This window comes from Arvicanthis niloticus, unplaced genomic scaffold (assembly GCF_011762505.2).
Source record: "Arvicanthis niloticus isolate mArvNil1 unplaced genomic scaffold, mArvNil1.pat.X pat_scaffold_195_arrow_ctg1, whole genome shotgun sequence".
NCBI classification, from domain to species: domain Eukaryota; kingdom Metazoa; phylum Chordata; class Mammalia; order Rodentia; family Muridae; genus Arvicanthis; species Arvicanthis niloticus.
Genome location: NW_023045816.1, coordinates 14,682 through 38,242, shown reverse-complemented (window position 1 = coordinate 38,242; position 23,561 = coordinate 14,682). Strand labels below are relative to the sequence as shown.

General features: G+C 49.7%; 1 protein-coding gene across 2 annotated transcripts in view; it reads left to right on the top strand.

Moving 5' to 3' along the window:
• Nucleotides 1–21,725, top strand: part of LOC117701702 (conserved oligomeric Golgi complex subunit 2) — a 33,031-nt gene extending 11,306 nt beyond the window's left edge. Inside the window, exons 6-18 of one of the 2 annotated variants that reach the window (XM_034493227.2) lie at nucleotides 171–279; nucleotides 950–1,129; nucleotides 2,916–3,040; nucleotides 4,332–4,458; nucleotides 10,973–11,112; nucleotides 12,850–12,911; nucleotides 13,955–14,106; nucleotides 15,059–15,232; nucleotides 15,914–15,986; nucleotides 16,249–16,391; nucleotides 18,477–18,616; nucleotides 19,906–20,086; nucleotides 21,107–21,725. In XM_034493227.2, the coding sequence (XP_034349118.1) occupies nucleotides 171–279; nucleotides 950–1,129; nucleotides 2,916–3,040; nucleotides 4,332–4,458; nucleotides 10,973–11,112; nucleotides 12,850–12,911; nucleotides 13,955–14,106; nucleotides 15,059–15,232; nucleotides 15,914–15,986; nucleotides 16,249–16,391; nucleotides 18,477–18,616; nucleotides 19,906–20,086; nucleotides 21,107–21,217 (1,717 nt within the window). In that variant the 3' untranslated portion in view covers nucleotides 21,218–21,725. The remainder of the gene's footprint in view (nucleotides 1–170; nucleotides 280–949; nucleotides 1,130–2,915; nucleotides 3,041–4,331; nucleotides 4,459–10,972; nucleotides 11,113–12,849; nucleotides 12,912–13,954; nucleotides 14,107–15,058; nucleotides 15,233–15,913; nucleotides 15,987–16,248; nucleotides 16,392–18,476; nucleotides 18,617–19,905; nucleotides 20,087–21,106) is intronic. The other variant, XM_076706285.1, reaches the window with a different exon arrangement.
• The last annotated feature ends 1,836 nt before the right edge of the window (nucleotides 21,726–23,561 follow it).

Genomic DNA, 23,561 nt, shown 5'->3' with positions numbered 1-23,561 from the left:
ATGGCACAAAGATTGATTTTGACCTTGTGGCAAGGTGGCCACTGTCTCAGAGCTGGGCACCACTGTCTGAAAGCTGAACACTGCAGTTTGAACCCATATGGCCTGTCAGCTGCCGTGTTCTCTGGGAAGTCGGTGCCTTTGCAGCTTCATTCTCTGCTTGTCTCTCCCAGCCCACTCTTGACTGGACAGGTTTTGGAGAGAATTGCCACAGAATTTAACCAGCTTCAGTTTCATGCCGTGCAAAGCAAGGGCATGCCCCTTTTGGACAAAGTGAGACCCGTAAGTGTGGGTTGGGGCTGGGCTGTGGGCTGTAGAGACTCAGTCAATGCTTTTGTCTATCAGCGTGCCTGGCACCGACGTTGACCCCAGGCTTCGGTTTGGGCTTTGAGACTTCTATTCCCAGGTGTCAATCCCTACAGATTTTGTGAAAAGTCTAAGTCACACACTCCAAGTTGTAGGGTAGCCACTCTAAATCTGAGACCATATGGCACAGATGACATTGAATTTTCCCAAAACCCTAGACTGAGGGTTTTTTTTAACCATTTAGTGCGGCTGTGGGCATGGGCGTGGGTGTGCTGGCATATCTGCAGATGTCCATAGAGTCCAGAAGAAGGTTTTAAGTGTCCTGAAACTGGAGTTAGAGGTGGATGTAAGTCACGCAGTGAGGGTACTGGGAGCTGAACTCTTCACATCTATAGTGTCTGTCAGAAACCAGTTTACCTTGTAACTTCAGAGAAAAGTGGCATTTCTCAATATGACAGTCTCTCCATAAATTCTTCTAGTGATCTACTTGGAGAACAGTTCATGGGAGGAGATTGGCTGTTACCCCAGGTGGGGTTTCTCCTAAATGTCCACGTACTGTCTTCTGTGGAGTTACGCACCAATGTGCATTGTACAGCCCTTTGGAGTTTGAGAGCCATTGAGCGTGAGCTTTCTGCTGTCCCCACAGCGCATAGCTGGCATCACTGCCATGCTGCAGCAGTCTCTGGAAGGCCTCCTGCTGGAAGGCTTGCAGACCTCAAACGTGGACATCGTCCGGCACTGCCTGCGTACCTATGCCACCATCGACAAGACGCGGGATGCAGAAGCTCTGGTTGGCCAGGTCCTGGTGAAGCCATATGTCAATGAGGTCTGTGCTGCTGGTGTAAGGGGTAGAGCTGGATACAGCAGAGATGCAAGGAGCTTGTTTGTGTGTGCATGTAGCAGAGGGTCCTGCTCACAGTTAGCAGTTGGAACTGAGTGCACTGATGGATATTCACAATGCAGCTTGGGTGTGTCTTCAGCTCTGCTGTCAGTTCCACCCCGAAAGAAGGCCTGGGTCAGAACCCATCAGCTCTGTTAACGTGGTACGCCGTGACCTTAAGTCACTAGAACACAGGCTCCCCACCGGTCCTATCGGTGAAATAGACTAAGCGATCAGCTGGTACAGAACAGCGTCCAGAGCGGTGAGACACTGCAGAAGGATGGGTGGGATACTCGCCCACAGCTCCTCAGGGAACAGAAGACTTTGGTCAAGGCTTGAGAAACAGGAAGGAATTGTGGGGCTGGGAAGGTGGGGATGTTCAGAGATCGTCCTTCTCCTGTTGGGTCAGCTATCGGTAGGGGATGGTGTGTCCTGCTAGGAACTGTTAGCATCTGTGATGGCAGAGGGCTGGCCTGTCCTCCAGCCTGCCACTGTACACATTTGTCATTAAGTACAGAGATTAATTTTAATCCTGGGCAGCCTTAGAACTGCTAAAATGAGCTTTCAGCTTCCCGTGTTCTCCCTCGTTACACTCTGTAGTTGTCTGTGGAGGGAAGAGAACAAACTGTCAGCAGGACATCTCAGTCACAGAGACAAACCTGAGTCAGTCAGCGGGACATCTCAGTCACAGAGACAAGCCTGAGTCAGTCAGCGTGACGTCTCAGTCACAGAGACAAGCCTGAGTGTTTCACTCGACTGAGTCTGCAGTGCTGCCTGCCGTAAAGAAGTTTGGAGTTTGTGGTATACTGGGTACACTAGTTTGCTTTCTGTTGCTATGGTGATACACCATGATCAAAATCAACTCAAGGAAGAAAGAACTGTTTTAACATACAATTCCAGAGGGACAGAGTTCATGATGGCCGAGAGGACAGTGCGTGCTGGCAAGAGCAGGAGGATGGCTGCTTGCATTTTTATCCAGTACAGGAGGCAGAGAGCAGGAGCAGGAGATAGGGTGAGGCTGGAGCCCTCAAATGATGCCCACAATGAAATACGTCCTCCACAAGGCTCTGCCTCCGAGAACCGAGCACTCAAACATGAACCTGTGGCCAGCATTTCTCATTTACAGATACCACTGAGTAACTTGTAGCCTTCTGTCTTTTAAAAGTTAATGAATTTTTGTTAGGATTTGAGTTTCAATCTTATAGCCAAAAATAAAATATATACATGAAGTATATTTTTATTTCTCTGCCTCAGACCCTGTCCTAAGCCCAGTAGTGATAGGAGAGGCCAGGGTTAGGCTGTAAGGAACTGAAATGAAATGGGCCCCTGCTCTGCCCTTGGCCTGTTCTGGGGGAAGCAGGTTCTTCAGCCTCAGGCCAGTCTCTGCCACCTAACCTCCTCCTTCCCTAGAGCTATGGGTAAACATAGCAACTGGTTCTGAATGTGACCAGCATAGTCTTACTGATTAGAAAATACACAGCCAACCTGCATGTGAGGATCCACATCTAATCTACCAGCACTGGGAAGGCTGGGGCAGGCAGATCTCTGTGCGCTTGAGGCCAGCCTGATTTCCTTAGTGAGTTCCAGTCTAGCCACACAGTGAGAGTCTTAAAAAACAAAAACAAACAATAACAGCCGAACAGAAAGCGGCCCAAGTGTCCCTCCCACCTCTAGTGTCTAGTTCATGGTTCCTTTTGAATGCCATTTTTCAATAGTTTTCGTTTGTCCGTAGGTGATTGTTGAACAGTTTGTTGACTCTCATCCCAGTGGTCTTCAGCTCATGTACAACAAGCTTCTGGAATTCGTCCCTCACCACTGCCGCCTTCTCCGGGAAGTCACGGGAGGAGCTGTGTCAAGGTAAGCTAAAGGCCTCAGCCTGACCTGCACCCCAGGGCTGGCTCAGTGAGCAGGTCCTGTGTGTCACTGCTCCTCCCCTGCTGGCTGGAATGCAGCTCTGAGCTCAAGTGCAGGATGAAGCCAAGGCCCCTCCATACTCCTCCATGTTCCTTTTCTCAGCTGCCTTCCTCCCAAGTCCAGTTTAAACTGAAAGTGCATTCTTTTCATGGCCCACACCCCGTTCTGTATCCAGAACAGTTGTTTTCTGGTTTTGTGGTGCTGAGCTTAAACTCATGGCCATGTACATGGCAGGCAGAGCTGCCCCCAGTCCACAATTCACCTCAGGCTGTCCTTAGTTCTCCTCCCTTGGTCAGTTTCCATTCTTCAGTAAATACTGGTTTGATTTAACCATTGCTATCTGACTGTTCTGTGATCTGACTCAGGAGGATCCTGAGCAGGCTCCAGGCTCCAGGCCTCTTGGTTCCAGCCATAGACTTTCTCAGACCAGCGTACTGAGCCTTCTCCCAGTTCTCAGGACTTGGAAGTGCTCATGGGGACGGGGTAGCCCTCTTGGCACAGTGGAGAAGGCCTTAGCTGTCTGGTCCCGCACTGCCAGCTGACCTCTGCATACAGAACCCTCTTTGTGAGCTTGTGTGCTCTGAACTCAGTGCCAAGTTTTCAAATTAGAAATCCAGCACCTAGTGTAGGACACTAAGGAACAAAGCACACAGACTGACTTAGTGTCTTCTCAGTCAGGATTGGGACCAAGATTTTACATGAAATATAATAGAATTTCAGAGCTGAATCCACGTAAGCGTGTGAAACACTGATAAGTTAGTGAATTTATCTGCCTTATAGTAAGTTTCTTGAATGCAAGGGTTGCTTTCCTGTGGTATAAGGCTCCTGGTTTTGATGCCAAGTCTTGTTTTGTGGCCCAGCCTGGCCTTGAGTTTGTAACCCTTCTATCTCAGCCTCCCACGTGCTGAGGAAGCTGACCTGTGCCAATATTGGCTTATGGCTGCTGTTTCCCAAGCTGAGGGTTTGGGTGATGTCTGTGAGTAGGAGAGCTGTATCCTGACAGGGTGGGGGAGGGAGGGTGGGGGTGTCAGGATCCTGACAGGGTGGGGGAAGGGTGGTTGGGGGTGTCAGGGTCAGTGTAGCACTGAGACCCAGAAGTGAAATCGAAATAACCCAGACAGAACATACGGTCTTCAGAACAGTTCAAATAGATGAGGCTGAGGTTCTCTAAGTGAACACAGTGCAGAAAGTAGAAGCTGGGTGAACTGACCAACCCTGCCTCCTTGTTCCACAGTGAGAAAGGCACTGTCGTTCCTGGCTACGATTTCTTGGTGAATTCTGTGTGGCCAGAAATAGTTCGAGGACTGGAGGAAAAGCTACCCTCGCTCTTCAACCCTGGGGACCCCGATGCCTTTCACCAGGTAATGGCTTGTCATTTGAAAAGTGTCCTGTGCCTCAGAAAAATGGCAGTTTGATTGATGTAGTCTCAGGCTGCTGAAAGGCAAAACTGTTGTTTTGATTGTTGACGGAGTGTTCTTATTGGACACACACTGCTTCTCTCGAGTGTGGATATGATACTTGGAGGAATGAGAATGCTCTCATTTTATCTTAAGATTGCATTTCTATTTATCCATATGTGTGAGTAGATGTATACTGTACTTGAGTACAGTATACAGAAGAAAGTTTCAGGCCCCCCAGGGCTGGAGTACAGTAGATTGTCAGTCTCATCGTGCATGTGCTGGGAACCAGACTCAGGCCCTCTACAAGAACCATATGCAGAGGACTGGAACGATGGCTCAGTGGTTAAGAACACTAGCTGCTCTTCAGAGAACAAGGATTAGGTTCCCGGCACCCACGTAGTGGCGTACAACTGCTTATAGGTCAGTTCCGGGGCATCTGAAGCCTCTCTGACTTCCTCAGGCACCAGACATGCAAGTGGCACAGATATGCATACAGGCAAAACATCCATACCATTAAAAAAGAGAGAAGAGAGCAGTATGCACAGCTAGCTACTGAGCTGTCTTTCCAGTCCACATTCTCATCTTAGATCGTGCTCATAATTCAGTCTAGAGGCCATGTATATAGATAACACACAACACTTTCTGCATTCCTTTAAAAAGTCTTAAGACTTCACAAAACTAATATCCATGCAATTGTTTTTCATGAGAACTCGGCTGTGGGCTAGGTAAGAGCTCGCGGTGTGGGAAAGCGTGGGACCCTGAGTTCTGATTCTCAGCACCCCCACACGTGAGGTGTATACCACGGTGGGAAGGAGGAAGCTGTGCAGATCGCAGGAGCCCCACGTGTGTGCTGCACCACAGGTGTCGGAGCGTGGCGGTGGCTGCCGAGCCTGGTTTGACCACTCTCCCTCATAAGCAGTATTTACTGTAGTCATGCGGCTCTAAAGGTGTGGTGGGCATGCTCGCCCCCTCTGCTCCAGCTCACTCCTGTGTTTACCTCCCCTCCTCTCCCGTTCCTCTCTCCTTTTCCTACCCTAGGCTTTTGAGGATTTTTTTTTTTTCCTTTAGACGGATTTTTTTCCTTCTGCAGAGGCAGGTGTGTCCTCCCTCTTCACTCAGTAAACTTACAGAGGATTCGCATTCTGTGCCGTCTTCCTCAGTAGGATGTGAGCTCTGAGCTCCTGGTGCCGCTCCCTGCCACTTCCTGTGTGATGTGTTTAAAATAGGCATTTCCTGGTGTTTGGAGTCATCGCCCTGCAGACCCTCCCTCCCTGTTGTTGGCTGCTGCTCCCTGGGGGATGTCAGCACATTCTTTCTTCTTCCTAATTGCAGTCCTTGGAAGGTTCTGTAGCATCATTCTCAATCTGTGGGTCACAACCTGTTTGTGGGGGTCGAACGACCCTCTCACAGAGGTCACATGTCAGACATCCTGCATATCAGATATTTACATATGATTCATAACAGTAGCAAAATTACAGTGATGAAGTAACAACTAAATAATTTTATGGTTGAGGTCACCACAGCACGAGGAACCCCATTAAAGGGCCACAGCCTTAGGGAGGCTGAGAACCACTGCTTCATAGTAAGGCTTACTGATGGCACATGTCGTGTCTTTATAATAAAATCAGTTTATGTCTGTCGGCACATAATGACCTTGAGTTTCTTTGGGGAAGGTAGTTTGCTAAGAAGTCGACCTCTGCAGTTGGAGTGAAGACAAGTATTTTCATCCATTCTGGAGTGTTTGTGTGTGTTGTCTCCCCAGCTGTTACTTTGATTCCTCAGGCTCTTGGCCCTCCTCACCCCTGTGTGTTGCTGTGCTCCACGTGGTGCTCAGGACCTTCCCCCGGGGCAGTGACCATCCCTTCAGTTGTGTCTGAACGGTCTCTGCTGAGTGTTCAGCGCTCCCTGGTTTTCTAATCTGCTCTATAATGTTAGTGCCTCCCGCGGTCTATAATGTTAGTACCTCCCACGGTCTATAATGTTAGTACCTCCCACAGTCTATAATGTTAGTACCTCCCGCGGTCTATAATGTTAGTGCCTCCCACGGTCTATAATGTTAGTGCCTCCCACAGTCTATAATGTTAGTACCTCCCACGGTCTATAATGTTAGTACCTCCCATGGTCTATAATGTTAGTACCTCCCATGGTCTATAATGTTAGTACCTCCCACGGTCTATAATGTTAGTACCTCCCATGGTCTATAATGTTAGTACCTCCCACGGTCTATAATGATGTTAGTACCTCCCACGGTCTATAATGTTAGTGCCTCCCACAGTCTATAATGTTAGTACCTCCCACGGTCTATAATGTTAGTACCTCCCACGGTCTATAATGTTAGTGCCTCCCGCGGTCTATAATGATGTTAGTACCTTCCGCGGTCTATAATGTTGGTACCTCCCGCGGTCTATAATGTTAGTACCTCCCACAGTCTATAATGTTAGTACCTCCCACGGTCTATAATGTTAGTACCTCCCACGGTCTATAATGATGTTAATACCTCCCGTGGTCTATAATGTTAGTACCTCCCACGGTCTATAATGTTAGTACCTCCCACGGTCTATAATGTTAGTACCTCCCACAGTCTATAATGTTAGTGCCTCCCGCGGTCTATAAGTGCCTCCCACGGTCTATAATGTTAGTGCCTCCCACGGTCTATAATGTTAGTAGCTCCTGCAGTCTATAATGTTAGTACCTCCCACGGTCTATAATGTTAGTACCTCCCACGGTCTATAATGTTAGTACCTCCCGCAGTCTATAATGTTAGTGCCTCCCGCGGTCTATAATGTTAGTGCCTCCCGCGGTCTATAAGTGCCTCCCACGGTCTATAATGTTGGTACCTCCCGCGGTCTATAATGTTGGTACCTCCCGCGGTCTATAATGTTAGTGCCTCCCGCGGTCTATAATGTTAGTACCTCCCACAGTCTATAATGTTAGTGCCTCCCACGGTCTATAATGTTAGTGCCTCCCGCGGTCTATAATGATGTTAGTACCTCCCGCGGTCTATAATGTTGGTACCTCCCGCGGTCTATAATGTTAGTACCTCCCACAGTCTATAATGTTAGTACCTCCCGCGGTCTATAATGTTAGTACCTCCCACGGTCTATAATGATGTTAATACCTCCCGTGGTCTATAATGTTAGTACCTCCCGCGGTCTATAATGTTAGTACCTCCCACAGTCTATAATGTTAGTACCTCCCACGGTCTATAATGTTAGTACCTCCCACGGTCTATAATGTTAGTACCTCCCGCGGTCTATAATGTTAGTACCTCCCACGGTCTATAATGTTAGTACCTCCCGCGGTCTATAATGTTAGTGCCTCCCGCGGTCTATAATGTTAGTGCCTCCCGCGGTCTATAATGTTAGTGCCTCCCGCGGTCTATAAGTGCCTCCCACGGTCTATAATGTTAGTGCCTCCCACGGTCTATAATGTTAGTACCTCCTGCAGTCTATAATGTTAGTACCTCCCACGGTCTATAATGTTAGTACCTCCCACGGTCTATAATGTTAGTGCCTCCCACAGTCTATAATGTTAGTGCCTCCCGCGGTCTATAATGTTAGTACCTCCCACGGTCTATAATGTTAGTACCTCCCGCGGTCTATAATGATGTTAGTACCTCCCGCGGTCTATAATGTTGGTACCTCCCGCGGTCTATAATGTTAGTACCTCCCACAGTCTATAATGTTAGTACCTCCCACGGTCTATAATGATGTTAATACCTCCCGCGGTCTATAATGTTAGTACCTCCCACGGTCTATAATGATGTTAGTACCTCCCGCGGTCTATAATGTTAGTACCTCCCACAGTCTATAATGTTAGTACCTCCCACGGTCTATAATGTTAGTACCTCCCACGGTCTATAATGTTAGTACCTCCCGCAGTCTATAATGTTAGTGCCTCCCGCGGTCTATAATGTTAGTACCTCCCGCGGTCTATAATGTTAGTACCTCCCGCGGTCTATAATGTTAGTACCTCCCGTGGTCTATAATGTTAGTACCTCCCACGGTCTATAATGTTAGTACCTCCCACGGTCTATAATGTTAGTACCTCCCGCAGTCTATAATGTTAGTGCCTCCCGCGGTCTATAATGTTAGTGCCTCCCACGGTCTATAATGTTAGTACCTCCCACGGTCTATAATGTTAGTACCTCCCGCGGTCTATAATGTTAGTACCTCCCGCGGTCTATAATGTTAGTGCCTCCCGCGGTCTATAAGTGCCTCCCACGGTCTATAATGTTAGTGCCTCCCGCGGTCTATAATGTTAGTACCTCCCGCGGTCTATAATGTTAGTGCCTCCCGCGGTCTATAATGTTAGTACCTCCCACGGTCTATAATGTTAGTGCCTCCCGCGGTCTATAATGTTAGTACCTCCCACGGTCTATAATGTTAGTGCCTCCCACGGTCTATAATGTTAGTACCTCCCGCGGTCTATAATGTTAGTACCTCCCGCGGTCTATAATGTTAGTACCTCCCGCGGTCTATAATGTTAGTACCTCCCACGGTCTATAATGATGTTAGTACCTCCCGCGGTCTATAATGTTAGTGCCTCCCGCGGTCTATAATGTTAGTGCCTCCCGCGGTCTATAATGTTAGTACCTCCCACGGTCTATAATGTTAGTGCCTCCCGCGGTCTATAATGTTAGTACCTCCCACGGTCTATAATGTTAGTACCTCCCGCGGTCTATAATGTTAGTACCTCCCGCGGTCTATAATGTTAGTGCCTCCCACGGTCTATAATGTTAGTACCTCCCGCGGTCTATAATGATGTTAGTACCTCCCACAGTCTATAATGTTAGTACCTCCCACGGTCTATAATGTTAGTACCTCCCACGGTCTATAATGTTAGTACCTCCCGCGGTCTATAATGTTAGTACCTCCCACGGTCTATAATGTTAGTACCTCCCGCGGTCTATAATGTTAGTGCCTCCCACGGTCTATAATGTTAGTACCTCCCGCGGTCTATAATGATGTTAGTACCTCCCACGGTCTATAATGATGTTAGTACCTCCCACGGTCTATAATGTTAGTACCTCCCACAGTCTATAATGTTAGTACCTCCCACGGTCTATAATGTTAGTACCTCCCACAGTCTATAATGTTAGTACCTCCCACAGTCTATAATGTTAGTACCTCCCACGGTCTATAATGTTAGTACCTCCCACAGTCTATAATGTTAGTACCTCCCACGGTCTATAATGTTAGTACCTCCCGCGGTCTATAATGTTAGTGCCTCCCGCGGTCTATAATGATGTTAGTACTTCCCACGGTCTAGAGAGACACAGGAAACTTCCCGAGACTTTGGCTCATACAGATATGGATCGTGTACCAGAGAAACCCATTCGTCCACTGTGCTGTTTGTCCTGTGTATAGAATATTGAATGATGTGATGACTTGTGTTTTCGATAAGCTGTGTAAGCAAGTTTCATGATTTTAGAAATGCTGTGTTTTAGGTTGGATGCTGTATGTGGGGTGAAGGAGCAGTGTGGTGTGAGCCAATCGGGGTCTTTCTATTTTGCTGTGTTCTTCAGAGACTCATATGGACCATGGTGGCTCGGCAGAAGTTTGGGCTCAGAAGGGAAACTTCTGAGAGAACCTGAACTCCAAATTCTGAGCAGGCCTTCTGGCCCAGGGTTAATGGCCTCATTTTCTGTGGGTCTCTATCACTTCTTTAAGAAATGCCTCTCGCTTGAAGCCCATACCACAGTTCTTCTGAAAGTGTGGTCCTCTGTACTCTGTCAGCCTTGCTGTTTCTAGAGACAGTTCAAGTACCTTTGTCTCAGCTCCTCACACCTAGACTACCCTCAGAGAATAAGAGATACCTGAACTAGCTAAAAATATTTAAGATCTGTGGCTTAGTCTCCAATGACGTTCCTGTCTGTGTGACAGGAGCTAAGTTCAGGGAATTAGTGACATGGGGTTGAGCCCTGTCTACCTGAGAAAGTCCAGTAGGGTTTTCAGGGAGCCTGGGACTTAGAGAATGGAGACCCCACAGAAGGTAAGTGTGGCTTGCTATGTTTCCTAGCTGTGTCTGAGGGGGGAGGGTGTCATGGTGACGGTGCACATGTTTAGCGCGTCTGTCAGTCCTATGGTCTTTCATCCACAAGAATCATACAGTGTCTCCTCCAGTGGATTTTCTTTCCTCATTTCCTTTTAAAAGACCTCTGCTAGGAGAGATGAATCCTTCTCTTAATCTTCTGCCTGTGATCCCATGGGAAGCTCAGGGCCGCCCTGGACTGCAGAGGAACACCTGGCTTCAGATGGGCTTTTCTCTGACACCTGGGTAGTAGCACAGTCGCTGTGGTCATGCTGACACTCTAATGAAGGGGGAGTTGGAGTTATTAGGAGGCCGCCCTGAGGACAGGTGCTCCTGCCTGATTCTGCGTTGATCTCTGCAGTCTAGGCTACAGTCTTGAGCATGTGCTCCTGACTGTCTAGTTTGCTGATGGAGAAAATCCCACTGCTTGTTCCTGTTCTAGAGATACACGGTGAGCATGGACTTTGTGCGGAGGTTTGAACGACAGTGTGGATCCCAGGCCAGTGTGAAGCGACTGCGAGCACACCCCGCCTACCACAGCTTCAGCAACAAGTGGAACCTGCCTGTTTACTTCCAGATAAGGTCAGTCACTCACCCCATCCTGCCCTCCCGTAGGTGTTGGAAAATGGACGTTTGGTCCCTGGTAGAGAAAGTAAGTGCACATATGACCCACACAGCTTCAGACTATACAGAGGTTGATTGGAGTTTCTGGAGTATGATGCTAGAACATTCGTATAGTGTACAGTCTGCAGTTCCTTCTACGATGTGGACTCCATGATGTGAAGGTTTAGGTATCTTTACTCCCCCTCCCTGTCCCCACCTCAGAGCTGCATGTCCACCGCACATATGCGCTTCACTCTGTCTGGTACTTAGAGCAGAGGAAAGCAACACCCTCGCGCTGGGATGCCACAGGTGTCATTCTGTAAACATGCTTTGCTTCCCTATAGACCATGATGCTCAAGGAAAGATATGAGTAGAGTCTTTCCCCAAACCCAAATGTTTCCTCTCCTGAGCTCCCACAGACAGTGACACTCAGTGCATCTGGAGGCTGCCGCATGGCTGCTCAGGGCTCACCGTGGAGGTCAGCAGCTTGGCCTCCATAAGGCAGGTAAGCCTGCTGGCTTGGACCTTTCTTTCAGAGTTGTGTTCCTTGGTTCAACAGCAGATGTCTCACTGCTGAGCAGTGCTGACTGTCAGGGCTCTGTTCCTATTGTTTCCGTGAACTCTCTGAAGCATTCATGTAGCCTGGGGCCTCATGCCTTTACCTAGGTTGCTAACTAAGCCTGGTTTTCTTTCCAGCTTCATGCTCTGTCGGGTGCTATGTTCTAGTCCACTGAAGACCGTAGCAATGGCACATCCTCACCTTGGGCTTCTTAACATGGCTCTACCTTTCCATTGTGGACAGTAGAGCCAGGCCCTTGGCCTCTGCATCAGTCTTCTTTCCTATGTTTTGTGTAGATTGTGAAAGATGCCAGGCAGCATTCTCAAGGCTGGTGTGCACCCCACCACCCGTAGCCCTTTCTCTGTCCTTGCACTTGGATGCTGCTTCCTGGGCTGCTCCCTCAGCCTCTTGCCACTTCTCTCTCTGCTTTGTGTTCCTTCTGTGCCTCCTCTCTGCTGTTGCCGAGACCAGCCTGCTGTAGGCTTCCCTGGCACCTGCTCAGTTCATTTTCACAGATGACTCTCAGGTATCAGTGACATGAACTCATCTTGAACGTTAGTCAGGATTCCCCATTACTGAGGGACTTAGCAAGTAGCAAGAATGTGCAGAGACTGCAGCTTGGAAATAGCGCTCACAGAGGCAGCCAGTTGTCAAACATGTTGCCTCTGTTAGTGAAACCCAGGTCTGATGGGTGGCTGGACTCTGGGACTGGCTGCCATCAAGGTGTAGGCTGCAGCAGGAAGAGTCAGCAGAGGATGAAGGGTGTGTGCAGTGAGCCCAGGGTTGACAAATGCAGGTACCAAGCCAGTGCTCTGTGTCTTAGTTTCTTAGTGTGTCTTAGTCTTCACTGTGGTATTGCTGACTCCGGGGGGTTAAAGATAGCACTGTGTGGCCTTGAGCTGTTACTGCAAAATGGAACTAAGGGGACCCTCTCAGTAAGGCTTGGATGGCGTAGATTGAGACTAGCTGCAGATAGCAAAGAACGCTGCAGAACAGTGGCTTCATTTGGGAGCTTATTTCTTGTGTAGGAAAAAGGAAAAGGGCATCTGGACATCCTGAGAATACCAGGTGTCCGTGGGCAGGAGAGCAGACCACACAGGAGAAGCATCTTACAGACCCGTCCAGACCCCGACGCTGACCATGTCCTTCTTCCTCAGATTCAGAGAAGTGGCAGGATCCTTAGAAGCTTCCCTCAGGGACGGGCTAGAAGATGCTCCAGGTAAGCTCAGCAGGAAGCAGCAGGTGTCCCTAAAGGGCAGCTCAGCCCTGGTCCTGAGTATGCTCCTGCCTTCTCTCGCCACACAGGGATTTGTGCTGTAAGAACACTGGTTAACATGATTAAGCAAGCAGGACCTCCCCGTAATGTGCTAAGCACGCACTCCTCTAGTAAGCTACATTCTCAGACAGTTTACTTTTTTATACAACAAATAGAAAGCAGTCTTGATGTGTTGAATTCTTGCTTTTGAGAGGTGATGGCAAAAGATGCTTTATAAAGTTACAAACGGACCTTTTCCTCCTGAATGCAACATGTCAGGGCCGTGATCCTGTGCACGGTCCTGGTACCCTCTAGACTCTGTGATCAATCTTGAGATTGGGTGCATTTGTGTGGAATGACTGTAGATTCACTCAGCTATCTATAGGCTTCTGCAGTTCACCTCCTTCCTGCCCCAGACCAGCTGTGGGAAGGCAGGCGGCACGTGGGCCTGCAGGCTTCCGTCCCCTCCTAAGGATGACTCGGTTGGAATACAAGCCAGGCCTCCTGGGACTCCGGGCAGGTGGCAGCTGCAGGTGTTCAGACTCAGGACACACCATTCTTGGTAGCCATTGAGATACTTAGTATTTCTGTGGCACACAGGTTCCAGGTTCCTGCTCTGACACTGCCAGGTCTATCCTGAAACCCTTATTGAGTCATGGAGTTGTCTCTTCTGTCCATCTCTACAGAAGTCATAACGATTGACCTCTGTGTGGGTAGTAGCCAAACTGCGGTAGGGAAAAGTAAAACCTGAAGTGTGAGCTTGCACATTGCCCACACCATTGCGTGTGTTGTGTGGTAGAAAGCACCTGTTAAGACAGTTGAACCTCGTGTTTGATGCTAACTCCCATGCCTGGAAACTGTCGGGTGAGTTACCGAAGGGCTGTCCGAGCATCTCTGTTGGCCGCAGGTCCACAGTGTGCCCTCGTCTTTCCTGAGTTGTGTCAGTGCCTAGGGTTAGACAGCAGCTGTGACTGGATGGTGTGCCTGAGTCCATGCTTCTTTTCCAGCTGGAAGTCCATATTGCCTTTTGGCTTCTCACAGAACATGGATCAGCCTGGGCAAATGCTGGTCGGACGAGATGTTCCTGCCTTTGCTGGCTCACCGGCTGTGGAGGCTCACGCTGCAGATTCTGGCCCGATTCTCTGTGTTTGTCAGTGAGGTGAGTGGGCACCATGCATCCCCCTCTACCCAGCCAGCATGGGAGGACTTCGAGGGGCTTGTGGCTAAACACCCACAGGGTGTCCAGAGTGTCCCGTGGTGTCAGATCCAGCCTTGGGCACCTGGCCACATGCTCAGGATTAATTACTGAGAAGTCCCACCCTAGTGACTTTCTCGTCTCAAAATCAAATTCCTAAAGTACCCTGAAAATAAAATGTTCATTTTAATGAAAAATATTAGAAATAAAAGTAAATAAATAGGTTTAAGTTTTAAATGGTGAGATGATGATCGAAACAGAAGTAGTCACCCTCCATTTTAGGCCTCCTGATCCTCTGCAGCCAGTGCATTCGCTCTCTGCACCCCAGTTCCTGGCACACAGTGAAGCCCGTGGCTCCGTCCCGGGGGTTTGGTGCCACTAAAGCTGAGCAGCGGCCTTAGGTTCGTCCAGACATCAGTTTTAGAGCCACCTCAGGGCCACCATCAGTGACAGACACAAGCCGGCCCTCACGGTACAGAAGGCTGGAAACAGGGAGACAGTGTTAAAGAGAAGAGCAGTGCGGTGCAGGCACACTGCTGTCTGCGCACAGCAGGCTTAGAGCGGCTGAGGCCCAGCATGCTCTGCCACCCTTCGCCCTGTAGACTTGACTCTCTGGCTCTTTGTAAATTGGCAAAATGGCTTCTATGTGTGGCTGTGGTGAAAATGTACCTGTGAGCTGAGGTCCAGGAAGAAGGGAAATCTGGAAGTCGGGGTGTGTGTCTCCTTACTTCCCTGTTCACAGACTTTCCTACCCCACTGGCTGTCCCAGAAGACACAATTCCAAGAACAGCAGGGCCCAAACCCGCCTGAGATAGACATGCTGTACCCTGCAGCCAATGTGTGTGCAGAGCTCCTGAACAGATACAAACGCCCCGTGTCTCCGAGGGAGTGTTTGATCCTTGAAATTCCTTTCCAGCTCTCTGTCAGGCCCATTTCCAATGAAAGTGCCAAGGAGACTAAAAAGCCTTTGGCTGGCAGCAAAGACCCTTCGGAAGACCAAGGAAGCCATCCTTCAGAAGCAGGCGCCGCATCCATCTCCAGCACTCGGCTGGTGTGTGTGGTCTCAGACCTGGGCAGGATGCAGGAACGGGTGAGCTTTGTTGCCCTGGTAGATACATGGATCTGTGAATTGTGGGGTCCTGTGTGACGACATTCTGCCCTACTGGATGTTTCCCTCCACAGTAACCTCTGAGTATGCCACATCTTTGCTTCCTCGTCCCTGCTGTGAAGCACTGTGCCCACTGCTCCTTGCTCTCAGCAGAAAGCTAACCCTCAGCATAAGCAGGCTCCACTCTTCCTCATCAGCTCAGCTGTGCTTGGGCACAGCCTGCGGTGGGCTGGCCTGGAATTATTTTCACTTCCCTGCCCAGATGTCTGAGCGTGCTGATGGGATGGAAGTCCCCACCCACTTTCTCTGTTGGGCCGTGGTTTGCTCCCAGCATTCAGAGAACTCTATGGGGCACACTTAAGAGTTTACACCTTCAGGTAGACTTTTCTTTTCACAGTTTATATTTTGTGTGATTGAACAAATATATTATGTGAGAAAACATGGCCTATTTCCTGTGAGCAGTGTGGGTGTCATGGAGAGCTGTAAAATGAGTTTGGCTTTTCTGCCTTCAGCAGCCATGCGTGGCCCCATGCTGTGCCCAGTGGCCTACGTAGGGGCTCCACCGCCTCGGGTTTCAACACTTGTCACTCATGCCTGAGGTTGTGGACGCAGAGCTGCTCGTTCTGATTGAAAGAAGGAACTAGTGTCCAAAATGTGTTTCAGCTTCCAGATCTCCTGGAGACAGTCAAGCTGAAACTTGAAATGGTCGGCTTTAAGAATTTTTCATCTATCTCAGGTAAAAAGTGAACTCAGACTCTGAATAAGAAATGACGTTACATACAATGCTGTAGACTCCTGGTGTTCAGACTGACACCTCGACTCCAGTCGTGAATTCTTAGCTCTTTCTGTGTTTTGCTCGTTAATTTAACTTCTATAAATGAGATTGCTATTTTGTACTAATGACTTGATTTATTAGCACACTCTAAACACCATGGTCACATTTTAATGAAGCTTACTCTAGCTGGACCAGTGACTCACTCCACTGCCCTGTGTCACAGCGGCCCTGGAAGACTCCCAGAATGCCTTGTCTGCCCATGTGCCGGCTCTGAACAGCAAGATTGTCCAGGACCTGAGTGAGTCTTGCTTCAGTTATCTGAAGAGTGCCCTGGAGGTCCCCAGGCTTTACCGCAGGACCAATAAGGTCAGTATCACTGTGGAGAAAGCTCTGTGGTGTGCAGGGCCAGGGAGATGTGGGCCACAGTCAGGTCTTAGGGTAGACTGAGGTAAAGGACTCAGGAGGGCCAGGAGCCAGCTCAGCTCAGTGTGTGCTTGGCCCTGTGGGCTTTAGATTTTAAGGAAAACTACTTTTTGTATGTGTGTGAGTGCAAACTGAGCTGGAACTCACTCTGTAAACCAGAGAGGCCTCAGTCCCACAGACGTTGGCTTGCCTCTCTGCCTCTGAATGCTGTCATTAAAGGTGTGCAGTACCACAAGTACTGAAAAGTACTTTCTTTAAAAAAAAAAAAAAAGGAAACAATTAAATTTTTATTTTCCTTGATGTATATGACTTTTTTCCTATATGCATGTATAAGCACTGTGTGCCTGCTTGTTGGATTCCCTGGAACTGGGGTTACAGATGGTTGTGAGCCACCGTGTGGATGCTGGGAACCCAGGACCTCTGCAAGAGCAACAAGTGTTCTTACCTGCTGACTCTTTTTTCCAGCACCAAGAAATCATTTAATTGCATTTCTAAGTCTTATTCATTTAAACTTATTTTGTCGTCATATAGTCCCCTAAATTCTTAATTAATCTTACTCCAGCAAATCGTTATTTGGAAATACCCAATTTCCCTTGTTCTTTCAGTGAACACAATAGAGAACAGCATTGACAATGTTAGCAGCCAGTGAGCTAGCCCAGTGGGTAGGGTGTGTGTTGCCAAGAGCCCAGGCTGGCTGGTGCTGCAGACGCTCTGGTGGAGGCTTGGGCTGTGGCCGAGCCACTGGGGATTCTTTTTCAGCGCATCCTCGTGCATTCTCTCCTTGTTCCTGCTCTCGTGACTGGTTCTTCCTCTGCTTGTCTTTCACGGTCATGGTGAAGTGCTAGACTCAGTTTACTGCCTTTTTGTTTACCCCAGACTCACAGGAACAGTGACCTATGACCTTCCTTTTGTTTACGTGCTAAGCAGCTCCTGTTAGCATTACCCATTTGTTACAAGAAGTTTAGAGTATGGGAAGGGCTTCCTCGATGCTGGGCTTATGTTGACCACCGTTCGAGTGCGGTTGCTTTCCTCTTCTTGTCCATTGTCATCGTCGTCATCATCATCATCATCGGCATTGTCATTGTCACCTTGGGAACAGGGTTTTACTCTGTATCCCAGGCTAGCTTAGAATTCATTGTGGCTGAGGTTACCCTCAAGTTCATGGCAGTCCTGTGCCTGAGCCTTCCAAGTGCTGGGCTTACAAGTGTGAGCTGTCTGTTTTCATGTCAGTTTGGACTTGCAGAGCCCTATATGGTAGTCACACCTGCAGTCCCCACACTTGCAGGCTAAGAGGAGGATCACAAATTTGATGCCATCCAGAGCTGCAAAGTCGGGCTCTGACTCCAGTAAGCAAACCAAGCAGATCTAGATCTGCACCAGGACCACCACTTGTAACAAAGTCTCCTGCTTTGCTGTTTGTTGTTGGACCTGAAGCCCCTTAGGTGGGAGGGGCCTGAGCACATTCCCAGGTTCCTTCCTTTCCCTTCCATTTGGTCTGTGTGAATATGCACTGCACCTCAGCCCCCCTGAGCCCTGGGGCAGTCTTCACCAGCAGGGCATGGAACCAAGTCCTCTGTGCCATCCTGCTACTTAAACAAGATGTAGAACCAGCCATGGGCATCTGTCTAGTGGGAGGAGTCAGGACTCAGCCCTGTGCATCCTGCCGCAGAATCAAGCCTGATCTGGAGCAGAGGCAGGGGGTTGTCTCCTTGGCCCACTGCTGCCCCAGGTGGTTTCTGTGGCCCTCTAGTTGCTTTCTGGGAGGGATGGAACTGTTTGCTGAACATTAATGGTATGATGACTTTTTTTTTGTTTGTTTATTATTTTGTTTTTTTGAGACAGGGTTTCTCTGTGTAGCTCTGGCTGTCCTGGAACTCACTCTGTAGACCAGGCTGGCCTCGAACTCAGAAATCCGCCTGCCTCTGCCTCCCAAGTGCTGGGATTAAAGGCGTGCACCACCACCGCCCGGCTGCATGATGACTCCTTATTTCCTTGTGTCCCTAACTCCTGTTTGCATTGGCATTCCAGGAGGTCCCCAGCACAGCCTCTTCATACGTGGACAGTGCACTGAAGCCACTGTACCAGCTTCAGAGTGGACATGGGGACAAGGTGCAGCCAGCAGTGATGCAGCACTGGTTACAGGAAGCTCTGTCTGACAGCACTCACAAGTAAGTTAAAGGCCTCTGGTGAGCTGCCCGTCTGCACCCTAGGCAAGGGCTCCTAGAGCATTGGGTTGCACGTAGAAATCGCAGCTGTAAATGGGCAGGGTGTGGGCAGGCACTTGATCCTATCCCTCCCTTCCTCACCCTCTCTCCACCTGCAGTACAGTCAGGTTGACTTGGGTTCTGTGAGTCCCCAACCCTGAACCCCGAGGGCACCTTTACTGCCATCCCCGCTCAGCACAGACGGGTCCTTCCTCTTCTCGGCAGACTTAGATGCAATAGAATTACAAAGTATGCTCCAGCTGGTCCTGAGATGATGGGAGGGAGGGAGGGACCGCACCTGTAAAGTGTGATGCCCAGAAGGTCCAGGCAGGAACAGGTAACTGGACCTCTTCCTAGCTCCCTCATGGCTAGTGGAATGGCCACTGGTTCCTGGTGGAGTGGTTGTCTGGCATTCTAGCAGTTCTGAGTTCCATCTGCAGCACAGGAGAGAGGGAAGCTGTCTGTGCCTCTGTTTTACTATTGGTTTTCTAGTAAGGTTGGTTTTCATTTTGAGTTCAGCCCCGAACCCCCACCTTGCTGTGGGTCAGTTTAGAAGCAACAGTACCGTGGTTTTGTAGGCAAATAAGTTCCCAGTGCCACACAGCCAGCTTGTCAGCCAGGCGAGAAAATGACGGATTTGCAATGTTATGTGAAAGCTTGGGAGTAAGTGAGCTTTGTTGAAAATCTGAGATATGTTTGTACTTTAAGAGGCAGAATGCTTGACTGGTCTGGCCATGTGGTAGAGGGACTTGCACCTGGAAAGGACACTGGCCCTCAGTTCTGTATTGAGAACTAGCATCTTTATTTGTATGTACATGGGAGGCTGGAGGTCAGTTGTCTGTGGCTTCTTCTGTTATTCTCCACCTTGTTGAGACAGGCTCTCACTGAGCCCCAAGCTCCTGAATTCAGCTTTGCTGCCTGGAAAGACCCCGTGAGTGTCTCTCTACATCCCAGTGCTAGGATTATAGGCCAGTATCATAGATGCTGGGATCTGAACCTAGGCCCTCATGTGTGCACAGCAAACCCTTCACGTGTTGAGCCTTCTCCCAGCCCCAGGACTAGTGCTTTAAGCAGACACCTGTGCACTCTCAGGGAATGTCATGCTGGAGACTTAGGAAACATGACAACACATTTCTCAGTTGAGCTGTTGTGTGTGTCATTGCCATCTTAAGAATCTCTGACTTACAAAGCAAGTTCCTGCATGGTGTCACCAGTGTCTGTTTCCAACCTGTCATTACCATCTCATGTCCAAGGTACTTTGAGACTGTTTCGGACGTGCTGAACTCTGTGAGGAAGATGGAGGAAAGCCTGAAGCGCCTCAAACAAGCCAGGAGATCCCCAGCCACCAACCCTGTCAGCTCCAGCGGCGGCATGAGTGACGACGACAAGATACGGCTGCAGCTGGCCCTGGACGTGGAGCACCTGGGAGAACAGGTGCCAGCAACATGGGCCTGCTCTGAGGCCAGGCTAGCCAAGGCTGAGGTGTCACCTCTCTAGGGCCAGTGATAGAAAAGAGTCAGGCCTAACTTGCTGTGAAGAAGGGTGTGTGCCAGGAAGTGGGTGGTAGAAAAATCAGAGGACCCCAGGGGTCTCCTCCCACCCAACAGCAGGTGTCCTGGGTGCTTCAGCTCTTGCTCAGGCTGTCAGCAGAGCTGCCCTTGCTGCCCACAGTCCTGAGCCGGTGGTGAGGCCTGCAGCCTCCCACCCTGTGCATATAAAGCACTGATTGTGATGTCACGGGGGGGGGGGGGCTGATGGCGGCTTGTAGGCCTCCCGTGAGGGTGTGGTGAGAGCAGCAGTGCCGCCAGGTACAGATGTAGGCAACTGCCTTTCTTGACAGTCAGGTCCATACATAGCCTGGTATCCCTGCATTCAGGATACCCAGGCAGGAGGATTGCCAGGAGTGAAATTGTAAGACCCCGTTTCAAAAAAAGAGAGTGAGATAGTCTGCACATATCTGCCGCCATGTTTATTCCATAAGGAATCTGAAGTCTCACAAGCAAGACATGGGCAGAGCAAGAAGGAGGGATGTGCTGTCCCTGGTGCTGTTGAGGTGGGACACCCGGTAGCCCAGAGCGCTGCCGTGCTCGTGTCGTGGTTCGTTGCTCTCTGAGAGCTGAGCAGTGCTTTGTGGGAAACTCTCCAAGTAAAGAACAATTTGCTGTTCTATTCACTACACGTGGGTTTGCTCTCCTCGAATTTTCTGACGTCCGCAGAAGAGACTGCTACCCTGTCTAGAGTCTAGTGTGGTGGTGGGCTGAGGGACTCAAACGTGCTAGCTTCTTAGAATGTGAAGCACGTGACCCACACTGTGCAGGTTTGCACCAAGCCAGCCCTTTGCTCTAACAGAAAGCATTCCCCTCCTTCCTTGGGAGCCCTTCCCACCTCAGTGGGGCAGGCTCGGTCTATCCTAGCTTCAGTCACAGTGACAATTCATTCTCATGGCCTTTGCAGATACAAAAGATGGGCTTGCAGACCAGTGACATCAAGAGCTTCCCAGCCCTCACAGAGCTCGTCCTTGCTGCCAGGGACCAGGCGACTGCAGAACAGCCCCAGGCATCCTGACAGGACCTGGAGTGGAGAAGAAAGCAGCCCTTGTCCCCCAAGTCGTCCAGCAACAGCCCGCACCTCTGCCCAGCGCATGCGGGCCATCTTTCACCAAGAAAGAACCAAAAGCCTTTCCATCGTGTGGAAGAGTTTTTATGGCATTCGAAGCTTTTGACTGTAGTTTACAGATCAAACTGTTTTATTTTTATTGTAAATCTTAGTGTAGACAAGCTGATGTCTGCAGTAGGTAAAAATAAATCTACAAGTGTGGCTGTCGGGCTGTCCTGGCCCTGCAGGGGACGCCCTGGGCAGGATGCACCGGTGCAGAGTAGAACATTGTCCCCAGCCTGCGACCTGGGAGACACTGTCAGCTCTGTGCCTCCTTAGAGGCTACAGAGTGGCCAGCCCATCTGGGCACAGAAGAATAGCACTTCTGATCTTGCTGTCCACACCTCTGTCAGAGCCAGGGCGGACAGTAAAGATTCATTTCCTAAATAAAAGAAGTATGCTGCAAATGTGTAAGTCATGAACTCAGTCCCAGTGGCCTTCATCATGCCTGCCTTCAGTGACATGCATTCCCTGTGGCACAGATGGAGGGTTCCTGTCTCTGCAGATCTCCCTCCAGCTGCTTCAGCTGTGTGGAACAGGCCTCTGCCAAGGAGCTATGCTGTTGATAGTCAAGAGAGGTCACAGCTGCGTCTTGAACACACATGTGTCATCCCCAAGGAGCCCTGCCTATTCTTGTCCAATGGCTTTGTCACTTGCTCCCAGAAAGGAGAGATCACAGTGTCCAGCCCAATTCTGGCATTGCTGTTTCCCGTCTATGGGTAGGTAACTGGCAGGAGGAATTTAAGCCCAGGCAAAATAGCTCCAAACTCAAATTGCCAGCCCAGGTACTCAATGTACACACTGGCCTCAGCTTAGAGACTTGGAGGTCAAGAGTGGGCCAGGAGGCCTAATCTCTTACCCTGTTGGCTCTGACTCCAGACGGTTACATTCCAACCTCCCTAGGGTGTTTCTGTCCTTGAGAGCAGGATGTCTGGGCAAAAGCTAACAGTCTCAGACTTGGGTCTAGCTCCTCAGAACAGCTTCTTGTTCCTGTTCCTTAGTTTCCCTGTTGAGAGTCAGTTTTATTCACACAAGTTTAAAGTTGAAGCTATACATTTTCCCAGCTTCAGCATCCACACTAAAAACAGTCTCCCATGCAGTTTACTGCTTTCTGGCAAAAGAGACCTGTAAGGAGGAGGCCAGTCTGTCATTCAGGGACCTGCAGCTCACTGTCTCCCTCCTATTAACCAAAGGGCATGCATTCATTTTTTAAGCTGCTCTCCGTGACCAAAAATATGGCAACTGATTGCGAAGAAATGATTCTGTTGTAGAGGCAGAAGTTCAAAATCAATGTGTGCTACTACCACCTGTGGCTCAAGCTGTTCTCTGTTGGGAGGACCCATGGAGCACTGAGGAGCCAAGCCAGTGAGGCTGGGGAGAGCCGTCCATGCTGAGGACCGCAGGTCTCTGTGAGCAGCAGGACTTGTGCTGGCTTCTAGCTCGGGCACAGGCAGAGCTCAGCTGTGCTGTACCCACCAGGGCACTGACACCAGGTGGATTAGAAGGGTGCAGTCCAGGCTCCAGCCCTGTAACAAAAAGTGGGGAACAAGCAAAGCTACCCATGGCGAGCCTGGCTGCTGTAGGGGACAGGGGTCTTCGGTAAGGTCTAACCCTAATGTTTGCTCCGTAAGGGACCAGTCTCAGAGCCTGGATAGCTACTCACTGCTGTTGTCTTCCATAGACTCCTAGGATGGTTCATCTTGTCAGCCTGATGGGATTTAGAGTCATCCAAGAAACAAGCCTGGGCATGCCTGTGAGACAGCATCCCATGGGCTAAGAGAATGAGCTGAACAGCAGCCTCACCCCCCAGCACCTCTGTGTATGTGTGTGTGGGGGGGGGGTGAGGGGTTATAACGTGGTGTCCATGTGTGTGTCTTCACTAGAAGTGGCCAGCTGTCCTGTGCCCCACTCCCACCCCCTCCCCACCACTCAGACATGACCTGGAATAAACCCTTACATTGCTTTTGTCTGCCATTTTGTCACAGCAATGAGAAGTTCACTCTACCTCCCTCTGGACCAGGGTCTCTCTTAGCATCCCTATAAGCTCATAGGCCAGGGAGAGTGAAGAGTCACTATGCTGCTTGACACAAGCAGGGGATGGGCTAGTTAGATTGCCACACCCACAGGGGATGGGCTAGTTATTTGCCACACCCACAGGGTAAAATGCCATTATTGTGGTATTGAAAACCAGAGAGGCGTTTTCAAGACGGAACAGGACTAGGATGAGGAAAGCCGAGGCTCAGGATGGACCTTG